At 36.9% G+C, this 18898-nt stretch overlaps 9 protein-coding genes across 9 annotated transcripts; 4 read left to right on the forward strand and 5 right to left on the reverse strand.

Moving 5' to 3' along the window:
- Positions 1-409: 409 nt before the first annotated feature.
- On the reverse strand, positions 410-956 carry RHIMIDRAFT_239239 (uncharacterized protein; the record flags this gene model as incomplete). The annotated part of the gene is made up of 3 exons (XM_023609134.1): positions 410-572; positions 618-729; positions 782-956. The coding sequence occupies 3 exons, from the start codon at positions 954-956 to the stop codon at positions 410-412; spliced, it is 450 nt and encodes a 149-aa protein (XP_023464800.1).
- A 252-nt stretch (positions 957-1208) lies between these two features.
- RHIMIDRAFT_308905 (serine-threonine kinase receptor-associated protein) lies at positions 1209-2698 on the forward strand. The gene is made up of 5 exons (XM_023614584.1): positions 1209-1533; positions 1583-2108; positions 2168-2310; positions 2365-2442; positions 2503-2698. The coding sequence occupies exons 1-5, from the start codon at positions 1416-1418 to the stop codon at positions 2577-2579; spliced, it is 942 nt and encodes a 313-aa protein (XP_023464801.1). The 5' UTR covers positions 1209-1415; the 3' UTR covers positions 2580-2698.
- Positions 2699-2902: 204 nt separating this feature from the next.
- On the reverse strand, positions 2903-4045 carry RHIMIDRAFT_258836 (uncharacterized protein). Its single transcript, XM_023611369.1, has one exon. The coding sequence runs from the start codon at positions 3988-3990 to the stop codon at positions 3184-3186; it is 807 nt and encodes a 268-aa protein (XP_023464802.1). The 5' UTR covers positions 3991-4045; the 3' UTR covers positions 2903-3183.
- A 4-nt stretch (positions 4046-4049) lies between these two features.
- On the reverse strand, positions 4050-5629 carry RHIMIDRAFT_258839 (alkaline phytoceramidase family protein). Its single transcript, XM_023611370.1, has 7 exons — positions 5513-5629; positions 5390-5447; positions 5237-5346; positions 5138-5186; positions 4922-5085; positions 4656-4857; positions 4050-4609 (listed from the first exon to the last, which is right to left on the reverse strand). Exons 1-7 carry the CDS (start codon positions 5560-5562, stop codon positions 4484-4486), a joined length of 759 nt encoding a protein of 252 aa, XP_023464803.1. The 5' UTR covers positions 5563-5629; the 3' UTR covers positions 4050-4483.
- Positions 5630-5667: 38 nt separating this feature from the next.
- Positions 5668-7336, reverse strand: RHIMIDRAFT_217139 (PP2C-domain-containing protein). The gene is made up of 9 exons (XM_023607321.1): positions 7222-7336; positions 7064-7173; positions 6926-7006; positions 6739-6870; positions 6606-6682; positions 6413-6554; positions 6267-6350; positions 6148-6213; positions 5668-6095 (listed from the first exon to the last, which is right to left on the reverse strand). Exons 2-9 carry the CDS (start codon positions 7164-7166, stop codon positions 5797-5799), a joined length of 984 nt encoding a protein of 327 aa, XP_023464804.1. The 5' UTR covers positions 7167-7173; positions 7222-7336; the 3' UTR covers positions 5668-5796.
- Positions 7337-12173: 4837 nt separating this feature from the next.
- RHIMIDRAFT_244946 (uncharacterized protein) lies at positions 12174-13628 on the forward strand (the record flags this gene model as incomplete). The annotated part of the gene is made up of 7 exons (XM_023610126.1): positions 12174-12250; positions 12307-12371; positions 12422-12491; positions 12542-12687; positions 12739-12823; positions 12873-13028; positions 13079-13628. 7 exons carry the CDS (start codon positions 12174-12176, stop codon positions 13626-13628), a joined length of 1149 nt encoding a protein of 382 aa, XP_023464805.1.
- A 184-nt stretch (positions 13629-13812) lies between these two features.
- Positions 13813-15021, forward strand: RHIMIDRAFT_29733 (ubiquitin-conjugating enzyme). The gene is made up of 8 exons (XM_023614274.1): positions 13813-13985; positions 14042-14125; positions 14195-14243; positions 14305-14328; positions 14382-14491; positions 14545-14624; positions 14682-14873; positions 14935-15021. Exons 1-7 carry the CDS (start codon positions 13917-13919, stop codon positions 14740-14742), a joined length of 477 nt encoding a protein of 158 aa, XP_023464806.1. The 5' UTR covers positions 13813-13916; the 3' UTR covers positions 14743-14873; positions 14935-15021.
- RHIMIDRAFT_29696 (uncharacterized protein) lies at positions 14605-16643 on the forward strand. Its single transcript, XM_023614264.1, has 5 exons — positions 14605-14624; positions 14682-14873; positions 14935-15150; positions 15198-16060; positions 16120-16643. The coding sequence occupies exons 2-5, from the start codon at positions 14865-14867 to the stop codon at positions 16610-16612; spliced, it is 1581 nt and encodes a 526-aa protein (XP_023464807.1). The 5' UTR covers positions 14605-14624; positions 14682-14864; the 3' UTR covers positions 16613-16643.
- Positions 16644-16674: 31 nt separating this feature from the next.
- On the reverse strand, positions 16675-18622 carry RHIMIDRAFT_244948 (Flavocytochrome c; the record flags this gene model as incomplete). Its single annotated transcript, XM_023610127.1, has 2 exons — positions 16675-18448; positions 18501-18622. The coding sequence occupies 2 exons, from the start codon at positions 18620-18622 to the stop codon at positions 16675-16677; spliced, it is 1896 nt and encodes a 631-aa protein (XP_023464808.1).
- Positions 18623-18898: the final 276 nt, after the last annotated feature.

Consider the following 18898-nt stretch of genomic DNA (forward strand, 5'->3'; position numbering starts at 1 on the left):
TGCATCTCTTGAATCATTCTGCTGACTAAGCCTTGTTTTTTTTTTTATCAAGCAATAATAGACGTTAAATTCCAGAGCAAATAAGAAAACAGAAGCTTCAATAGCATATTTGCAGTGACAGCTGTGGAGTAAAGAGTAAAATTGGCATTTGTAAGAGACAAAGTAAAACTCAGCTTCTGGATCTAAAGAAAGAGAAGAAAAGCCAACCATAAACAGTTCTAAAGTGTCGACAGTCTTGTACTTTATTATAAATGAAATGACTCGCGTAAAGGCTTCATGAATCTATATTATTCAGACTATTGCAAGAAGTTATCTTTCTCTAAGTGTTATATATATGTATATACACTATACATAAAGCAACAGCAATCCGTTCGCTTTTATAACACTAAGGCTCATCTTTTCTCTTTGGCTAATACCATTTCCAAGCTTTACTGTGCTTTCCTTTTTGATGAGGTAATCGCGTAAATTTTAATACACTGTGCTGCTTGATTCCTAGTTGACTGACAATAGCATTATCATCTAATAACTTTGTACCATCAAATACCAAGCAGTATGTTCTCCAAATGAATTTCCTAACCATATAAGAGATCCATAATAATAGTATCAATAATAATTACCAACTAATTCTTCTCTTCCTGCCAGTCTTTTCTTCCTTTTCCATCCTTTCTACTGTCACTTGAATAAGCTTTTTGATATCTTTGACACTATAGGATTGTCCAACAATAAGATCTGACCCAAGTTAGCCCCCTTTTCCTTTTTCTTTTGCTCATTGTGATCTTACTGATCGGTCGTAAAGGCTCACGTTCAACTCGTATTCTGAAGGCTTGTCCCTTTTCAACTGCAATAAGCGAATCGATTTCTTTTTCAGAGAGTGAAGGTGATACGTCACTTAATAATTCATCATTTAAAAGCTGATTGATCTTTTCTTTCAACTCTTCAGCTAAATGCTCTGACATGCAAAGAAAAAAAGACCAAAAAAAAGGCTGGAGTATGGTTGCACGCAGACAGCGGACCAATCATACTCTTTATAAACAAAAGGCTGCATTGGATCCCTTTACTCAGTGTAATCAACAGCACGGTAGCATTAATCTTGCATGATTGTATATGTATGCCATCAGCAGCTATTAAAGTCTATATATATAGACTTTATATCTACTTGAGGAAGCTTCTATTAATAATAAACATCAGTGATTGGAAGTAGGAGAACATGATAATCGAATCAAGGGAGAAAGAGGTACAAAAGATCATGATCAACATTTATAAAGAATGAAAGCAAACAGTATTACTGATGTCCTCCCTGGACGTGGGCCACGAGACATGCAGTGCCCACACGCACATACAACATCCGGAGTTGTAAACATTTTTAGCTGTTATTGTTGTTACCACTACTTTTTTTTTCCCTACATAAAAACATAATGAATACCAGCCGAGTGATTCCCTTAACCTGTTCAGGACACACGCGACCTGTAGTCGATCTCCACTTTTCACCCATGGCACGCGATGGAAGATACTATTTAATATCTGCATGCAAAGGTACAGAAATATTTATTACTAGACAACATTAATCTAAGTGTACATGCAGATGGCAATCCCATGCTACGCGATGGTATCACTGGTGACTGGATTGGTACATTTGAAGGACACAAAGGAGCTGTTTGGAGTGCACGATTATCTAAAGATGCGACCAAGGCAGTGACGGGCTCTGCTGACTTCACTGCCAAGATCTGGAACACACAGACGGGTAAAGAAGTCCACTCATTCAGTCACCAACATATTGTGCGAACAGCCGAGTTTAGTGAAGACAATACCAAAATCGTCACAGGTGGACAAGAAGGCCTTTTGCGTATCTTTGATCTCTATCGACCTGAGGCACACCCATTGGAAGTACCAGGCCATGAAGGCACGATCAAGGCTGTTGTCTGGGACGAGGCTAACCATGCTGTTCTGAGTGCAGGTGATGATGCTACAGTGCGTATTTGGGACTTACGAACGATGAGAGAACGAGGCATGATTCAGACGAAGCCTGTGTCAACGATGACCCTCTCGATGGATGGGCAATATGTGTGCTGGGCGGCAGGCAAGACGGCTAACTTTTGGAAACCGGATAGGTAAAAACTATTTTGACTTTTTTTTGATGCATAATGTTTTCTAAATTTGTTTAAACTAGTCCATTAGAAGATGTAAAAACGATCGAGACCAAAGAAAAGACATCATCTGTTTCACTTCATCCCGATCATCAGAAATTTGTGGCTGGAAGTGATGAAGATTTATGGGTAAGAATTTATGATTTTAATACAGCCGAAGTCAAAGGTATTTTAACAAGTAAAAATATGAGAAGACAAAACGATTAAATGCATAATGTAGATGTCTATAAAGGCCATCACGGTCCTATTCACACTGTCAGTTATAGTCCTGATGGTCAAATTTACGCAACTGGTTCAGGTAAAAATAATAATAATAATAATAATAATAGTAATTATAATAACTCATATCGGAATGTAGAGGATGGAACCATACGTTTATGGCAAACCGATCCTAGTCAACCTTATGGTCTATGGCAAAAACCTGTTGAAGCTTAATCTGTGGCCCAAGCGCACGATAGCCAACTGTAAAGTGTTGAATAATAAAGGAGAGAGAACGTCAAGTTTAATTTTGCACCAAGAATCCATATTCTTCTGTGTTTATCCTTTTTTAGAATAAAGGTTCTTTTTGTAAAGTAAAATTTTATCATTTGCAACTAAAAAGGCAAGATAAAAAAAAACAAGATCATGCATTATTATGAAAATAACATGCATACTAGATTGATTTGTGAGACTATTAAAAGGAGACACAAAGACAGAAAGAGCAGAAAAAGGGGAAAAATTACAATAGAAGTTTAAAGAATGTTTGATGTTTAACATTCCTTCTTGGTAACTCTTTTTGTATACGTAAAGTTTTTATTTTTGGTAATGTGAAAAATAAGAAAGATTTGTAGGCGTAATAAATAAAGATAGAAACGAGAGGAAAGGGGAAAAAAAGGGGGGGGACTTGATAGAACGTAGACAGTTTTATGAAAGAGAGAGAGATAGCTTAAGGAGACCCAGTAGATAATATAAAAAAAAGAAAGCATGAAAAAGAAGGAGATGCCATAGAAATAATAATAGTAGTAGTAGTAGTATTAAAAGGTATAACGGGTGAAGAAATTTATAGTCTTAATAATGCTTGTAATGCGTTCAGTTGACGTTGATCTTCAGAAGAAGGTATCTTGCCCCAAGCGATGTCTTGAGCGGGAGGTAAGGGTAACATTGACTTTATAAAACTAGGAGTATAATGATGGTGATGAGGGGGAGGAGGTGAAGATAAATCTGTCATCAGTTCGTCGTCACATGTGCTAGGTGAGGAAGAAAGCGAAGGAGGAGAATTAGCCAAATCGACGTCGATTGACAAATGGCGGGATAAGGAAGGCGTTGACAATGAGAGGCGCATGTTGTGAATTGTAGCTGAATGTCCACCACTGGTATCAAGTGGATTCAGTTCTGGATAAAGTCCCTTTTGTACTTTAATCGAAGCTAATAAAGGATCGGTTGAAGGTTGCTTTAAACGACCGGCTAATACATCAGACTTTGAATAATAAGAGATAAGGTGTAGCTTTTGGTTGGCGGCAGTACAAATGGAAAAGCTTTGTTTGATGAGGCCATCTGGTTTATAAGAACAGGCAATTGAAGATTTGTTGATAGTTAATGAAAGTCGACGGGGTCTTCTTTTAGTATCCAACTCACGATAAGTTAAAAAACTGCCTAGTACCCGACTAGGTGACCATGTTTTGCCATCTGTCCAACGGCGCATACCAGCCTCTCTCTCGTCCCATGCAAATACTGAACCAGATCTAATTTGAACTCTTTCTTTTGATGATAATCTACGTTGAACTCTTTGTAGTTTTGATTTTCTACATGCTTCGAATATAATTAGAGCATCTTGCGGCGTCTTTATATAACCAAAATAGGTTTCCATAGCAATAAATAATAAATTAAGAGGAAAAAGAAAAAGAAAAAAGAGTGGAAATAACAATAATAAATAAATAAGAAAAAAGAAAGGAAAAGGTATATTTATAATCTATTTTAAACTTTTTTTTTCCCTTCTATGATCAGCAAATTATGTCATAAACGCGCGAAAAAATAAAAATAATAATGTTTCATGCAATACAAAAAAAAAGCATTCTTTGGGGGGAAAGGAAAAACTAGGGGGAGGGGACACAAAATACATAAAAGACTTGATTGGGAAATATCTCGATTGCCTCTCTTCTTTATTTTTCGATTGATGTCATAACACACAGCAAATTTTTAGGTTCTGGCCCCGTTTGATACAATGATTGTTTAAACAAAGTTTAACCTGAATTTCGGAATTTGAAAGGAGTTGCTATGGTTATTGAAAAGAAAAAATTAGAATAAACTTTATTTGGTTAGCAATATCCATCATGTTGGTTCTTTGTCCAACCTTAATTGTTTCATTCGTCTTTTTGATGATTAACTTTAATATATGGAATGATATTTCTTAAGTATCTGATTTCTGCCTTTGTTTTGACCATTTCATGTCCTGCGCCCACAAAAAAATAATGTAGACTGATGCACATCTACAACAAGTTTTAGTCTTTCTGTAAATTTGTATCTATTACTTACCAAAATGTGCCACCAAGCATGGAATTGAGGGTTAGGAATCCATTTATAAACAAAACAAAGATTTTTATCGAATAACCAAACAGAGATGGCTCCTATAAGATAATAAACACCTTGATGAAAAATAGACTTGATTTCCTTTCTTTCTACGCGTCGATACATTTGCCAGACAAACCAAAAACAACTCCACATAATTAGACCGAATCTATAAAAAAAAAGGAGGAGTCATTATAAAGAAAAAAGTAGAAGCATCTGATCTAAAGGCTTACGATGCTTGGAACAAGTAAAACTGTAAGCTGCCTTTGGATTGACTAGTCAAGATGGTAGCCAGTAAACAATAAACAATCATCATCGTTGCGTAAAACGCATGTTTATATCCATGCTCTTCTAATAATAACCAAAATAAATAGCATGCAGTCCAAATCATTGGCACCTTGCTTTAAGTTAAACTAACAACTCCGTGTCAGTCATGACAATGTATGTACCTCGTCCCACATTTGGTATTGGAATTGTAATGTGCCATGAAATAAGATGCTTTTTATTATTTTAGTAAAAGCATATTACGGATAGAAACAAGGTTTTACCTTCCTATGCCAACAATGACAATAAATAGGTAACCAGCACTTAGCTTCCATCCCAACGATTGCCAGTGTAAACATGCACCTAGGCAGCCAAAGATGACCATGGCAAAACTCTAAATATGTAAACAAATAATCAATTCAATAAACTTATCTTACTGAAATTGTATTCCAGAATTCTGCAATGTAAGCAGAATACAGATAATTTTCTTCGCACCTATTTTAGTTTGATGTTATCATCAGAATGATATCATTATTATGGTATCAGCATAACATTAATACCAATCTACTGAGCTAGTCACTGGTCCCCAGTAATGATCAGCTTTAGTCATTTTTATCTATTATCTTCAAGAAAAATAAAAATAAAAAAAGGGGCCACAGAAAATGTAGAAAAGGAACAAAATAGAATATCTTTTTCTTTTTTTTTTGTTTTTATTATTCTTTGTCGTACCATTACACAACCACGCTTAAAAATAAGCTTGGCTGGATGATGTTATCATCATAGCGACAGTTAAAACTCAGATGAAGCACAAGTTCAACAATAGAAAAGTTTAGATGAAATAGGTTCACAAGCCATTGTTTGTTACTTTAGGAGAACTAGCTGCAGATGGACAGGGAGAGTCAGGCGTGATGGGCACTTGAGACTTGTTTCCAATCGATTGGTACCATTCCTCTTGAGTTTTGCCATTCAGGATGCCCACGATAATCACAGACATGTTATCATACCCAAGTCCATTTGTCGTTTCCTCATCTGCAATACAGTGATCCATTAGGTCTTCACATATTTCTTCGAGCTTCTTTCCTAGACTGATTCCTTTTTGGACAAAATCGACTACTTCTTGATTCGACATACAATCCCAAATGCCTGTTTACATATGTTATATATACTGTATATTTCTATTTTATGCTTCTTTTACCATCACAGGCTAACACTATAAAATCATCCTCTTTTGTGATTTTGTGCTCAGTCAAGTCAGGGTTACCTAAAATATCACAAGTCATGAGTTCTTTTCATTTTTCACAACCGTTCACTTACATGTCACCACTTGCTCCTCAGCTGCAAGTTCTTCACTTTGCTTAAATTCAAAGTCACCTATGGCTCTTGATAATGCCAAATTACCTATATTCTCATTCCTTAATAACTTTGCCGTTTCTCCCCCTTTTATTTCATATTTTGCTTACCATTCACGCGTCCAAATTCAACAAATCCGCCTGCCTTAATGATCCTTTCCATCTCGACTTCGTTTGTAGGCTTATGATCAAATGATAATGGTTTGGCCTTGCCTCCCGAACTAATGATAGCTCTTGAATCACCTGCATTTGCCTAAGATGACACTTAGCACTACTATGTCATCATTATCTGCATCATCATTACCACAATAATATTATTGTCATCCGTTATTAATGCAGCTACAGCAGTACAGCCAGAAGGATCCAGTGCATAATTGTTATCTATTTATGTGAATCGTGTTGCGCTTTTTCTTTTTCCTTTTTTTTTTATTCTTTACCTTCTAATAAGGCTTTATCTACGGACATGAATGCGTCTCTAAAAGCTTCCTTATACTCCTTTTTAGCAAAATGTTTGCTCTCAAGTAACTTTTTATACAATGTTTGACCCGTGTACTGCGCAATGGATGAACCTTTATACATATAAAAAACATTAGTATGTTTCTGTCAATATGTACCCTTATTTACCTCCATGTCCATCATAGACGCCAAAAAAACTACAATTAGTATCTCCCAACTTTAAAAGAGTGGTATGAGCATCTTCCATGGCTAATTTATAACTGTTTGAGTAATGAATTCAATTCCTTTTCTCTCCGCAAGCATTACTCAATCTCCATCCTTGCATGTGGGAGCAACCATAAAAGTATTTTTCATTAGCATCTTTACTTGACGTCTTGTTCGTGTTTGGTTCAGATAAAGTTTGGCCCATATTTACTCTATTTTTATGCATATAAGTCATCTTGTTGGTTCATTTGGCTTCTTACTTTATATATTTCTTCTTTTAGTTATCACTTGCTTTATTTGAAATTAAGAAATAAAAGCAATAATTTACACTCTTTTAAAGACGTAATCTATTTATTTCCAAAAAGTGAAGTAAATATGAATCAACTTTGCAGACCTGTGAAATTAATATCGCTTGGCAGAGAAAATTAATGTCACGTGTTGCAAGTGATGTCGCATGTCTATGATTGTCCTGTAAACCTCCACTTTCCATATTAAGTAATGCTTGAAATGTGCCTTTCTAAACTTGAAGGTTTACAACACAGCTTACATAACTCAGTTTCTAAATGGCCACCATGTCGACAGGATGACTAATGAATCTTCATGTTTCTTTTTGTGAAGAAAAAACCACGTTTAGTTTATTAAGTAAAGAAAAAAATGCTGTTCTATCTAGCCATTATCCTGGGATAACGTTGAAGCCAGCATATGGCGTATCATTGATTGCTGCTGACGAAAAATACCGATTGGATACGTATGCATCATGAAGCACTACACCCTACCAGCTGGTTTGCCTCAAACTGACCTTTGCGCTAGAGGTATCGCTCAATCTTTTGAACGAGGCGAAGCTTATCTTCTGAGATAAAGCCTTTCAAATGAGCTTTATATATTAATATCTTTTAGTTTTATACTTTCAGTTTATTACTAAATATGCACTTTACTTCTTTATATTTCTCTAAGGCGAGCGGTTTTTCTTCTAAAAAAAACTGATGAGACTTCTATTGCAGCAGCAGGAGCAAGAAGGAATGGATAATGAAACTTTAGCTGAAGAAAGTGCCCATCGCTCTTCCTTTAGCCCAAAAAAACCATTCATGGCAAAAGCTAAAGACAGTAGTAAGGTTAAAAAAAAAGGAAACAAAAGGAGAAGGTCATCTAGATCAACAATTTCCCCTGAAATATTTTCCGAAAGTAAATTCTCTAATTAATTCGAAGAATCAGAATCAAGTTTATCAATACACATACATCGCTTACACAATAAAAAAAAAGCTGAATAGCATATTGAAATTGGCCATGCTAAAATGAATATATATTTAGGCAACTCTGAAGGCCATGCAGATGCGGCTATTCTCAATGGTTAAGACGCCTTATTATGGATTTGTTGGGTAAGCTAGCGCATTGCTTTGATCTTTATGTTTTCTTACTTTAAAAAAATTCAGAGTAATTAGCTATGGTGTAAGTTTACATCATTTTCACTGTACAAAAAGGCGAATTAAGGATATACTAAAATCAATACTAAAATTTAATTTAACCAATGTGATATTCAAAGCAAGGTTACTGAAAGAGGTCAAGAAGATAAAATATAGGAGCTTGTAGCAATTCTTTATGTCGTGTCTAATTTTGCTTGTCCCCTGCTAATTGACCTTTTCCAACACATTCTTTGTAAATTGATACTGTCTGGTAGCTGCCATAATAAAGTCAATAGAAGTTGTTGAGCATGGTGTGTACATTTAAGAGCTTTTAACTTCATTTATGATATCTTTAAAAATAAATAATGCGAATACCTGTCCTTGTGCCTATATAATCGTGCAGCTGCTTTGACTTGGGCTCTGCTTGACAGGTCTTGCATTGCTGTTCTACAGCATCTACGCTTTCATTCAATGGGACCTTTTTAACGTCGAGAAACACCGTGGCGTAACGTAAGGCATTATTTTCATTTTTAACTTTACCACATTTGTCGACACAAAGTCTATTAAGTTCAAAGAAAGCCTTGATCAGCGGTTTTACTAGAAGAAAACCATTCGTTTTTAATTTATAGCGCCAAGATAAACATTTTTTTCCAATTCGACTTTCCAACATGCTTTGTAGTAAACGTAATGTTACAAAAATGGCGCCTTAGGGTCACTTTTTCATATATTTTCCAATGAGTATATTCGTTCCTAGAACAATAAGAATCAAGGCTACACTTGGACTGCTTCTACTCTTGCTATGGTGCTGTAGGGCCAATTCCATATATAAAACAGTTGATGACGGGTGTATTCAAGTCATGCTTTAGTAACTCATTTTCTGTCAGCTCGTATGGCTCGTCATCTTCCATTCACTGATGCCATTCGACAGCAGCTTCGTTATATGGATCGGCCATACTCAACCCTTCATGCTGCATGACAGGAAAAAAAAAGAAAAGAAATGGCACATTACACATATATTTATGGATTACAGGTAATTGAAAAGGAACAGTTGAAAACGTAGATGCTGAAAATCTTTTTGTCTTTATATCTTCGTGATATATCAATGGGTTAAGCATATACGCTCCCCAAAAAATGTAACGTCTATAAAAATGTATATATTAATATCATCTACTTCATAAAAAAAAATTACCTGACGATACTAACTGCTTTAAAGACAGGTCACAACCTGAAAAACCTTTTAACCAGTCCACGAAGCGCTATTTTGCTCTTACAAGGTACAAATGAAGCATATCGCTTGACATATGCCTTGTTGTTTAAAAAAAATCACTCTAGTAATGACAACTAATACCATTGTGACATATTCATTTAAGGTAGGGAATTCAGTAGAGTAATTTTCTTTTGGAGGAAGATCAGAAAACTTTATGTTTAAATAAAAAAGAGCAACAGTAGCGAGTGTTACTTTATACTGGTTTCCTGTTACACTAACTGGTTGTAACCAAGAACAAGGCAACTGAAAGACATTGCAAATGTCACGATTTAACAAAGCTGACAAAAATAAATTTACTATGGCTTTTTCATTACAAAATGTTCGAAATATAATAAGTTGTGTATGCTGTGTATATCATTGACATTTGAAGTTAAAAAAGACACATAGGCTTATGAGCCCAACGGAAATATTCATCCTTTTGCTTACCTGTACAACCACGGTCCATCCTTACACTGATCCCAATTAGGATGTTTTTCTTTTTTTTTTTTCGTAAAGGAGTTGTAATATCATGTTATTACTGATTAATGAAGACGCTGAGCTGCCTCATATACTTTATTTAGGATTGAGAACATTAGAGGATATGCCCTTATAGTATTCATGCGATGGTGTTATCTCCTTAGAGAGAAGGACTAAGCATACATGAGACGATAATAACAAGGGCTATGGTGTCATGTGGTCTGCTCAGCACTCTCAAAAAGTTTATTGTTACGGATATTAGAGAGGCATTCATAAGCCAATAAGCTGGCAAAAGGTAGTACCTACTATTGAAGTACAAACTGGAAATATCAGCACGAATATCTTCGTCTACAAGAAACTGTAGGCAAAAGTATATTTGTCTTACTCTTCATAAGCGAGAATGAATAAAAATCAATGAACTATTTGTGGTAATAGCCGGGTATTTCCGTGCCTAAAAGAAGCTTTATCCTATACCATTTATAATGCAAAGTATAGACATACGCAGTGACATGGACTCCCAGTAATGTGATGTTGATTTCGGAAATAGCTAAATATAATAGTACTAACTCTGGAAAGAGAAAACTGAAACAGTTAAAGTTAGAATATTCTGACTAAACAAACGCAGGTTCAAAGCCAGGTAGTCTACAATTGATAAAAAGAGAGAGATAGATGTACTATTTCAGGAAGAGCATGAGGTTTTTAGTATGTGTAGCATATCAAGGCTATAGAGAACGTAGGCGGAGTGAACCGTGTGTGTATGCTAATAAGAGTTATCTAGAAATGCCATAATCATTTTGATTTTTTAAGTAATGAGAGCTATCCTACTAGATACTTTTGTCTTTGGTCATAAGTAGATGATTAAGCGCATGTGTCTAAATAACCATGAGAACGTGTACATTTTTGTACTAAACACCCTTTGCTTGAAATCTTTTGTATTGACAGTAAACTAAAGAATGCATAATTAATGTTTCTAATTTAAGAAAACGAATAGCTAATTAAAGACGCTACTTGGCATTAAGATTTAGAAACAGAACTTACTCTCAAGATGAATTAATCTACTGCTATTCTGAATCTAACGAGCGTATCGAAAGCTAAAGCTTTGTTCCGCGATTCTTATTTCTAAACGAAAGTATCCTTTGAGTTTAAAATGAAAACGGAAAAAAGCAACTGAAATAAAGTATTAGTGTACTTGATTTTCTTACTGCTGACATTAATTGCAAATTTATAGGTTCAACAAATGTAATATGCGTTGTTGCTAAGACAATAGATATAATAAAGCTCCTTATCGAACCGTTTGTCTAAAGATACAAAACAAACAAATAACACAGTAGTTACACGTATCATATGAAAGTACACTCGGTCAGCCTAGTTACTAAACTTTAGTTGATATCGGCTCAACGCGCAACAAGACAAAGAATTCAAAAATCAAAATGCAACAGAGCTCAATGGTTAAGAGTATACTCCGGATGAATGTAAAGCTCAATGAGGCAAATTGAAATGTAGTATGTGAGTAATACTAGTGAAGATGAGGTTATGTTATAGTATCTTTTAATCTCTCTTGTAGGTACACGTGTATACATGAAATAAATTTAGAATGCAAATGAAGGGTAAACGTTTGAACTTATTTCTTTTTTTGGGTAACCTGAAACAGTGCCTATTTTTTACTTTAAGAGTAAATTTGTCCAAGTAAAGTTATTAAATAAAATAACTCATCTTAGGTGACGTTGCTAAGATATAAATCCACAATGATGAGCTATTTATTTTATTTTTTATTCTTGGCGCAACCATTACTATTTATATGTAATATGCGTATCCATAGTTGTGGTGTAACATGAAAGTGATGATATTCCTGGATAAAGTCTTGGCAATTACCATATAGAGTAAAATTATTGAGAACCAAAAGTAAATAATTTTACTTTAAATAGTAAAATCATTGCTGCAATCTCCCCCTTTTTAAAAGAAGCAGCTTTATTTGGTTAAATCTCAGCTTTAATTGAATTTGTATAAACAAGGTTAAAATGATTCACTTTTTTTTTACAGAAAATAACAAATGGTCTTTCTTTTTTTTCTTTTTCTTCTTCCTTAAAACATGCTCAACAATAACTTTTCGACGTCTTGCACTTATCGATTTATAGAAAGCTCAATTTCTGACATTTCAGAAAGAATGTAACTTATCAACTAAGCGCACAAGACAATAACCACTAATAATTATAAATTAACAGAAATTACAACATTATTCTAAGACAGCAACCTGAAAGAGCTAAAGTCAGCTTGGTTAATGAAAGAGGTATGGACATATTAAATTATTTATGATAGCCATTAACCTTGTTGTAATAGATAGGCGACCAATAGAACCCCCTCCTATATTACAGCTATATTGGGAAAATATTACTGAAGAAGAATTAAAGTAAAGAAAAAAACACGTTTTTTTAGACTTTTACTGACATTCAATCACAGAAAATGTCTTCAAAGCCCTTTTTACTTCATGGTGGCCAACATAGTCACAGAACAGGACCCTCAGACTCTGTTACTGCCAGCTCAGGATTATCTATCGGGCTCAACTGTGTCATCCTTACATAGACTCCGTGATATTGATAATTCGGGTAAACATTTATTCTATAAAATTTTTTTGTGTCATATTCATCTCTCTTCAGATGGTGGCTTCTTTGTGTTTGGTGATCTTGCAGTTAAAAAGGAAGGCAGGTTTAGATTACAATTTAGTCTATTTGAGATATTAGAGTAAGTCTTATTTTTTCCACATAATGTCAAATACTCATACTTTTATTAGTGGTGTGGTACATACCCGTAAAACGATGCTCTCCAATGCATTCACGGTTTATCTACCAAAACATTTCCCCGGTCCAGTAGAGGCAACGTTCTTATCGAGAACATTTTCTGATCAAGGAGTCAAGATGAGGATTCGTAAAGAACATAGAATGCAATCGTAAGTTCTTCTATTATTTTGAATTACATGTATCTAAGCACTTTATACAGACGCAAAAGAAAGAATATAGATGAAGCGGATAACCAACAAAAGAAAAGCCTTAAACGATCTGGCATGCTTATCTCTACGTCTCCTCCTCCCTATTCATCCATGAACCCATCCGATGTCTTCTTTGGAAGATGGCAAGCAACAACAGATAAATCAAGGCAGTCATCTATATCAACTTCTTCTTCTTCTATGGATGACCATGACTATAGGGCATTGACCAACAAATTCAAATATCAGAGTCAAACAATTCCAAGCCCAGAAAGTACGACCTACACCAATTCCATTAACAGCATGGATCCAAGCCCTTATTCTGTATCACATTCCTCTTGTTTTGCAAACAAGCAAGTTTTACCTTATTTATCTCAATCCGAAAGGTTACCTACACCACCAAATGTAACTGACCATCATATGACTTACCATTGGGGAACACGGTTGCCTCCTCTACGTACCATTATGAATGACGACTATAAGCACTCTTCCATGACTCTCATCCTTCCTCCTCCATCTTCTATTATTCCGAGTTATGTTATAGAGCCTTATTCACGTCGTTGACTGTAAATTTTTGTATAAATTACATTATATACTTCCTTTATCATACCCCCTCTTTCTTATGTCTTCATATGTATATTAAAAAGAACATATGCAAAAAAATAAATAAACAAAGAATTAGATGCTATTCATCAAGCGGAATGGCCCATCACTCAAAAAATAGGTGCATTGTTGCTTTCTGTCGTTATTCGTGGGCGAACATTAAAATTTTAACCCTACCACTTTTATTTTTCATATTCTTTATTCTTGCCTTGCATTATTGTACATTTATAAAAATAACCAATCGACATCATGAGTTCAGGCATTGCACGTGGTCGTTTAATGGAAGAAAGAAAACAATGGAGAAAAGATCATCCACATGTAATTGAAACAAAGAAAGACATTAATCACAAAAACTCATAATCACACACATGTAGGGATTCTGGGCACGACCAGGCAAAAACCCTGACAATTCACTTGATTTGATGACCTGGACTTGCGGTATTCCTGGAAAAGAAGATGTAAGGAGAGAAAAAGAGAGAGAGAAAAAGAGGGGTAGACATGTATAGATTCATCATTTCATGTAATAGACACCATGGGAAAAGGGAGTTTATAAGCTTGTGATGACATTTCCTGAAGGTATTCTTTTTTTTTGTTTTCTTGTTTGTATGATTTCATTATTGACATGCTGTGCTTGTAGATTACCCAAGCAAACCACCTAAATGTGATGATGATTTGCTTTCTTTTCTCAATGAATTCTAAACATCTTTTTATTAGGTAAATTCGTTCCACCTTTATTTCACCCCAATGTCTATCCTTCTGGAACTGTGTGTTTATCTATTTTGAATGAAGACGAAGGCTGGAAACCAGCAATCACTGTCAAGCAAGTACGTTGCTGTCTTTTAAAAAGACTTGATATGTGGTACTAAACATCATGTAGATCCTTTTAGGCGTTCAAGATTTATTAAATGACCCAAATCCAGAAAGCCCTGCCCAGCAGGATGCTTACATGCTATATAGGTAAGCTTGACATACTATGATTAAGATCTAAACTAATACATTTCATTATGTATATAGAAAGGATAGAAAGGAATATGAAAGAAGAGTGCGAGAACAGGCAGCCAATAATCGACCTTAATTTTTAGCAGCCACTGTGTTCCTTTCACTTTTATATATACTCTTTTGTCCCTTTTTTTTTTTTACTTTTTTTTTCTCTTTTTTCCTTGAAAATAAAGCATATACACCCATTTATATATATTTATGACAACTGTAAGTGCTCACTACGACTTGTTAACTGTTTGCCTGAGTTTGCGACCTTTGTGTTTGTTAGCGTGATAAATTAGAACGGGGATCACTGTCATCATTTAATGTTCCTCAACAGTACCATTTACCCATCAGTTTGCTAAGACTGCTATGTCTGATACCAGCGACATTAGGCGCCATCAACAATATAAGTCGAGCAATGACATCACAGCCTACAGTGGATCATTCAGGTCTATTTCAACACAAGAGTACTCCTTTTGTACACCTAGTGGCCCTACTATGGGTAAGGAGCAATTGGCACAAAGTGAGACATTCATTAATATTATCTAGTGCATTTTGTCTGGATATTGGAGTTGGATCTTGACAACCAGCATGCTTCGAAGGTGGCTTCATCGATATGAACTAGGTAGTGCCATTGTTCGTCTGATCACTCTGACAGTGATCATCTGGTCAGTATCTGCATTTCTTAGTTCTCATTACGGTATTGATCAGCCCATTTGGAAGTGGATGGCCGTTTGTTTCATCTTTTTTGTCAGTAACGTGCTCAAAACGACTTTATCATCCAACAAGTACGAGCTAGCAAATGGTCAGCCACCACAGCATAAACTAAACTATAGATCGACATTTGTCAAAGTGCTTGTGCTACCCCTGACTGTAGTTGTGTTTATCACCATGTTTGCCTCACTTTATCAAGTTGGACAGATGCGTAAGCAATCAGCAGTACTGCTGGCGGAGAAGACAGTCTTGCCGACGTTTCAAAAGCATCCTCAACTGCCCGAGGCCGAAGTACGTGTGATGGTGATGGTTCTGTCTGCTTGGACAGCAAAGAGCTTGGACAAGAGAAAAGTGTTTCGTGAGACGACGTTGAAACTGATGCCCAAGAATAATGAAAAGATCTCATACTTTTACCGTTTCATCCTTGGACAGCCACCCAACGAGAAAGTCAAGGCATCGATGGGACCCTTGATTGAGCAGGAACAGGAAACATATGGTGATGTGCTGCTACTACCGTGCTCAGATCTTTATCCAGATCTTAGTCAGAAGGTGTACCACGGCATCGAATGGGCCGAGCAGTATGATTTTGACTATTTTGTAAAAACTGATGACGATATCTTTGTTCGATGGGATACACTCAGCAAAGAACTCGAGCTCGCCGGTCGTACTCAACGATACTGGCGAGGATTGGCTTATTGGTAAGTTATGCCCTTCTTTAAAAGAGAAAAAAAAGAAGAAGCTAAAAAGAAATCAACAGGAATATTCCACCTATTCGTAGCACAGAAAATAAGAATGGAGAACTAGTCTATCCACTTCCCATCTTCCCACCTTACACAGCAGGAGCATTATATATCTTATCACGCGATGTTGTACATATGATTGCAGGTGTTAAGGGGCCCCGCATGTTTGTGAAGAACGAAGATCAGAACCTGGGCATCTGGCTGTTTCCATTCAACATTGTGCCTATTCATGATCGACGCATTCAACAGATTGATGTCTGTGAGGAAGACATGATTGGCAAACACTTTGGCGACTTTGGTGAACCAGATGCGATTGGAGGTACAATGTACGACATGTTGGATAACTTACAGAAGGGACGTAAGATGTGCGCTGGATTCAAGACATCTGTATGTGCCATGTGTTATCCTTGTCACGGCAAAGCAAACCATTGGAGAGACTGGAACTTTGATTGTGATGACCGAAAAGGTGTGACCTTGTTAAGTTTACCTCAATTAACAGTGATGGAATAAGCAAACAAAAAAGTAGACTCTTTTTTTTATTGTATACTAAATAAATACGGTTTTATATTCTTTTACTTTTTAAGAGTGCCAATGATGGCCTGAGGAGCGTATTTCTCAACCACATCAGGCTTATGCATCATGTTGAACTCTTCTGTTGCATCACGACCAGCATAGATCAAGATAGCCTTCTTTCCACCAGGATGATCAGGAAGGAAGTCTGTGACATCCAAGACTTGGCCATTGACAACAACCCAACAGTCATCTGGCTTGTTATGCTTTGCAACGTCATCCAATGTATATTCCTTTAACTTTTTGGGTTCGCTCGTCTTCTTGGCTTCTTCTTGAGCAATGGCAGCAGCAGCAGCACCTGCAGCAGGGGTTTCTGAGGTAGGAAGAGGTTGTGCCGTTTGACTACCGTTGTTGTTGGGCAAGGCGATTTCCAAGCTAAGTGTATTGTTGGGATTGACTTGAATGTTGATGCCGAGGCCACCGTTCAAGTGTTGACCGATAGCATTCAAACGCTGTTGAGCAACTTGAGTGTTATTGACAAGCTTGGAGAAGAGGTATCGGGAAGCGGTTTGTCCGGCAACGCGACCAAAGACGACGCAACCCAAGAGAGAGGAACCACCAAGACGGTTAGCACCGTGAACACCACCACACATTTCACCAGCAGCAAAGAGACCGTTCATGGGAGTACCGTTGGTTGACTTGATTTCAGCGTCAGGGGTAATTTCGACACCACCCATGGTATAATGAAGTACAGGTTGCATGAGGGCGACATAGAAGTAATCAGACATCTTGATAGGCACGTTGTGGAAGAATCGCTTGCCCCAAGGATCCTTAATCTTACCCTCTGCGATGGCATTGTACGTCTCAAAGGTCTTTTCGAGGTGCTTGGGAGAGATGCCCATCTCCTTAGCCAAAGCTTCACCATTGTCAAACTTGCGCATGAGGCCACGACCAGCGTAGTGACGACAGTGCCATTCAATTTCCTTGGAGGCAGCTGTGTTGAGGATAAGACGGATAGGGAACTTGTTCTTGTTCATCATACCAGTTACATAGTCACGGTGACCAAGTTCATCACAGAAACGGTTACCATCGGCATCAAGAAGGATACCACCACAGCCACGAAGAGCTTCAGCAGCCAAGAACTTGACTTTGGCATCAGGTTCCTTAGGATCGACCAAACCGGTAGGATGGACTTGAACTTTTTCGAGATCGATGGTGTTGGCGCCGACAGCAGCAGCCATCTTGATACCATCACCAGTACAGTGGTCACCATTCGTGGTTGAAAGATTGTACAATTCCGGGCGGTACTTCTTGAGTAACGATTTGTCCTCGGTAAAATCGGCGGCGTAACCACCTGTGGCTAAGATGACGGGGCCATACTCACGGTGAACTTGACCGTCAGAGCCTTTGCCAACAAGGACATACTCAACGCCAATGATCGTACCTTGTTCGTCTTTAATCAAGTTTTCGACTTTGGCTCTCTTTATGATTCTTGCACGATTAGGCTGTTTCAAAGCAAGTTCCTCAAATCCTTCCATCAAGGCATAGGTAATGGTCATACCTGGGAATTGCTCCTTACCACGGTGTGTACGGGGGAATGAGTGGCCACCGAGACGAGATACGAGAGAGAGGTCAAGCGTGAACTTGTCTTGCAACCATTCGACAGCAGAGGCAGAGCGACCGGTAAGGACGCGAATGAGGTCTGGACGAGCTAAATCACGTGCGGATTTTAAGGTGTCTTGATAAAATTGCTCAACAGAGTCTTTGATGTCAAGAGCAATTTGAGTACGTGTCAAAGCACCGTTGATGCCCGAGGTAGCTTTTGTAGAGTTTCCTCTTTATAGAATGATGAACAAAAAATACTCATTGATAATCATATATATCTTACCCAAAGAATGGGTTCTTGTCAAGCAAGAGAACGTTACCACCCTGTTCAATGACAGTGTGAGCAGCAGAAAGACCAGAGAGACCACCACCGACGACGATGATTTGATTGCTAAGCGAAGACATTGTAAGAAAGCTAAAGAGAGAAAAGAAAAAAAAGAGAGAGAGAGAAAAAAAAATAAAAGGGTTTAAATAGACTGAATCATGTGTTTACATTTAAGGGAGTGGAGTGGGAATCTTTATTAATATTTTTGTTTACACTATAATTTTTTTTACATGTGCCTCTCTCACACACACACACTTGCACACACACAGAGAGAGAAATAAAGTCAGAATGCATGAATTTATACATAGAAAAAATAATGATCGGTAGGGGGTATAATATATAATAAAAGGGCATAT

Source organism: Rhizopus microsporus, assembly GCF_002708625.1.
Source record: "Rhizopus microsporus ATCC 52813 unplaced genomic scaffold scaffold_12, whole genome shotgun sequence".
Taxonomy (NCBI): domain Eukaryota; kingdom Fungi; phylum Mucoromycota; class Mucoromycetes; order Mucorales; family Rhizopodaceae; genus Rhizopus; species Rhizopus microsporus.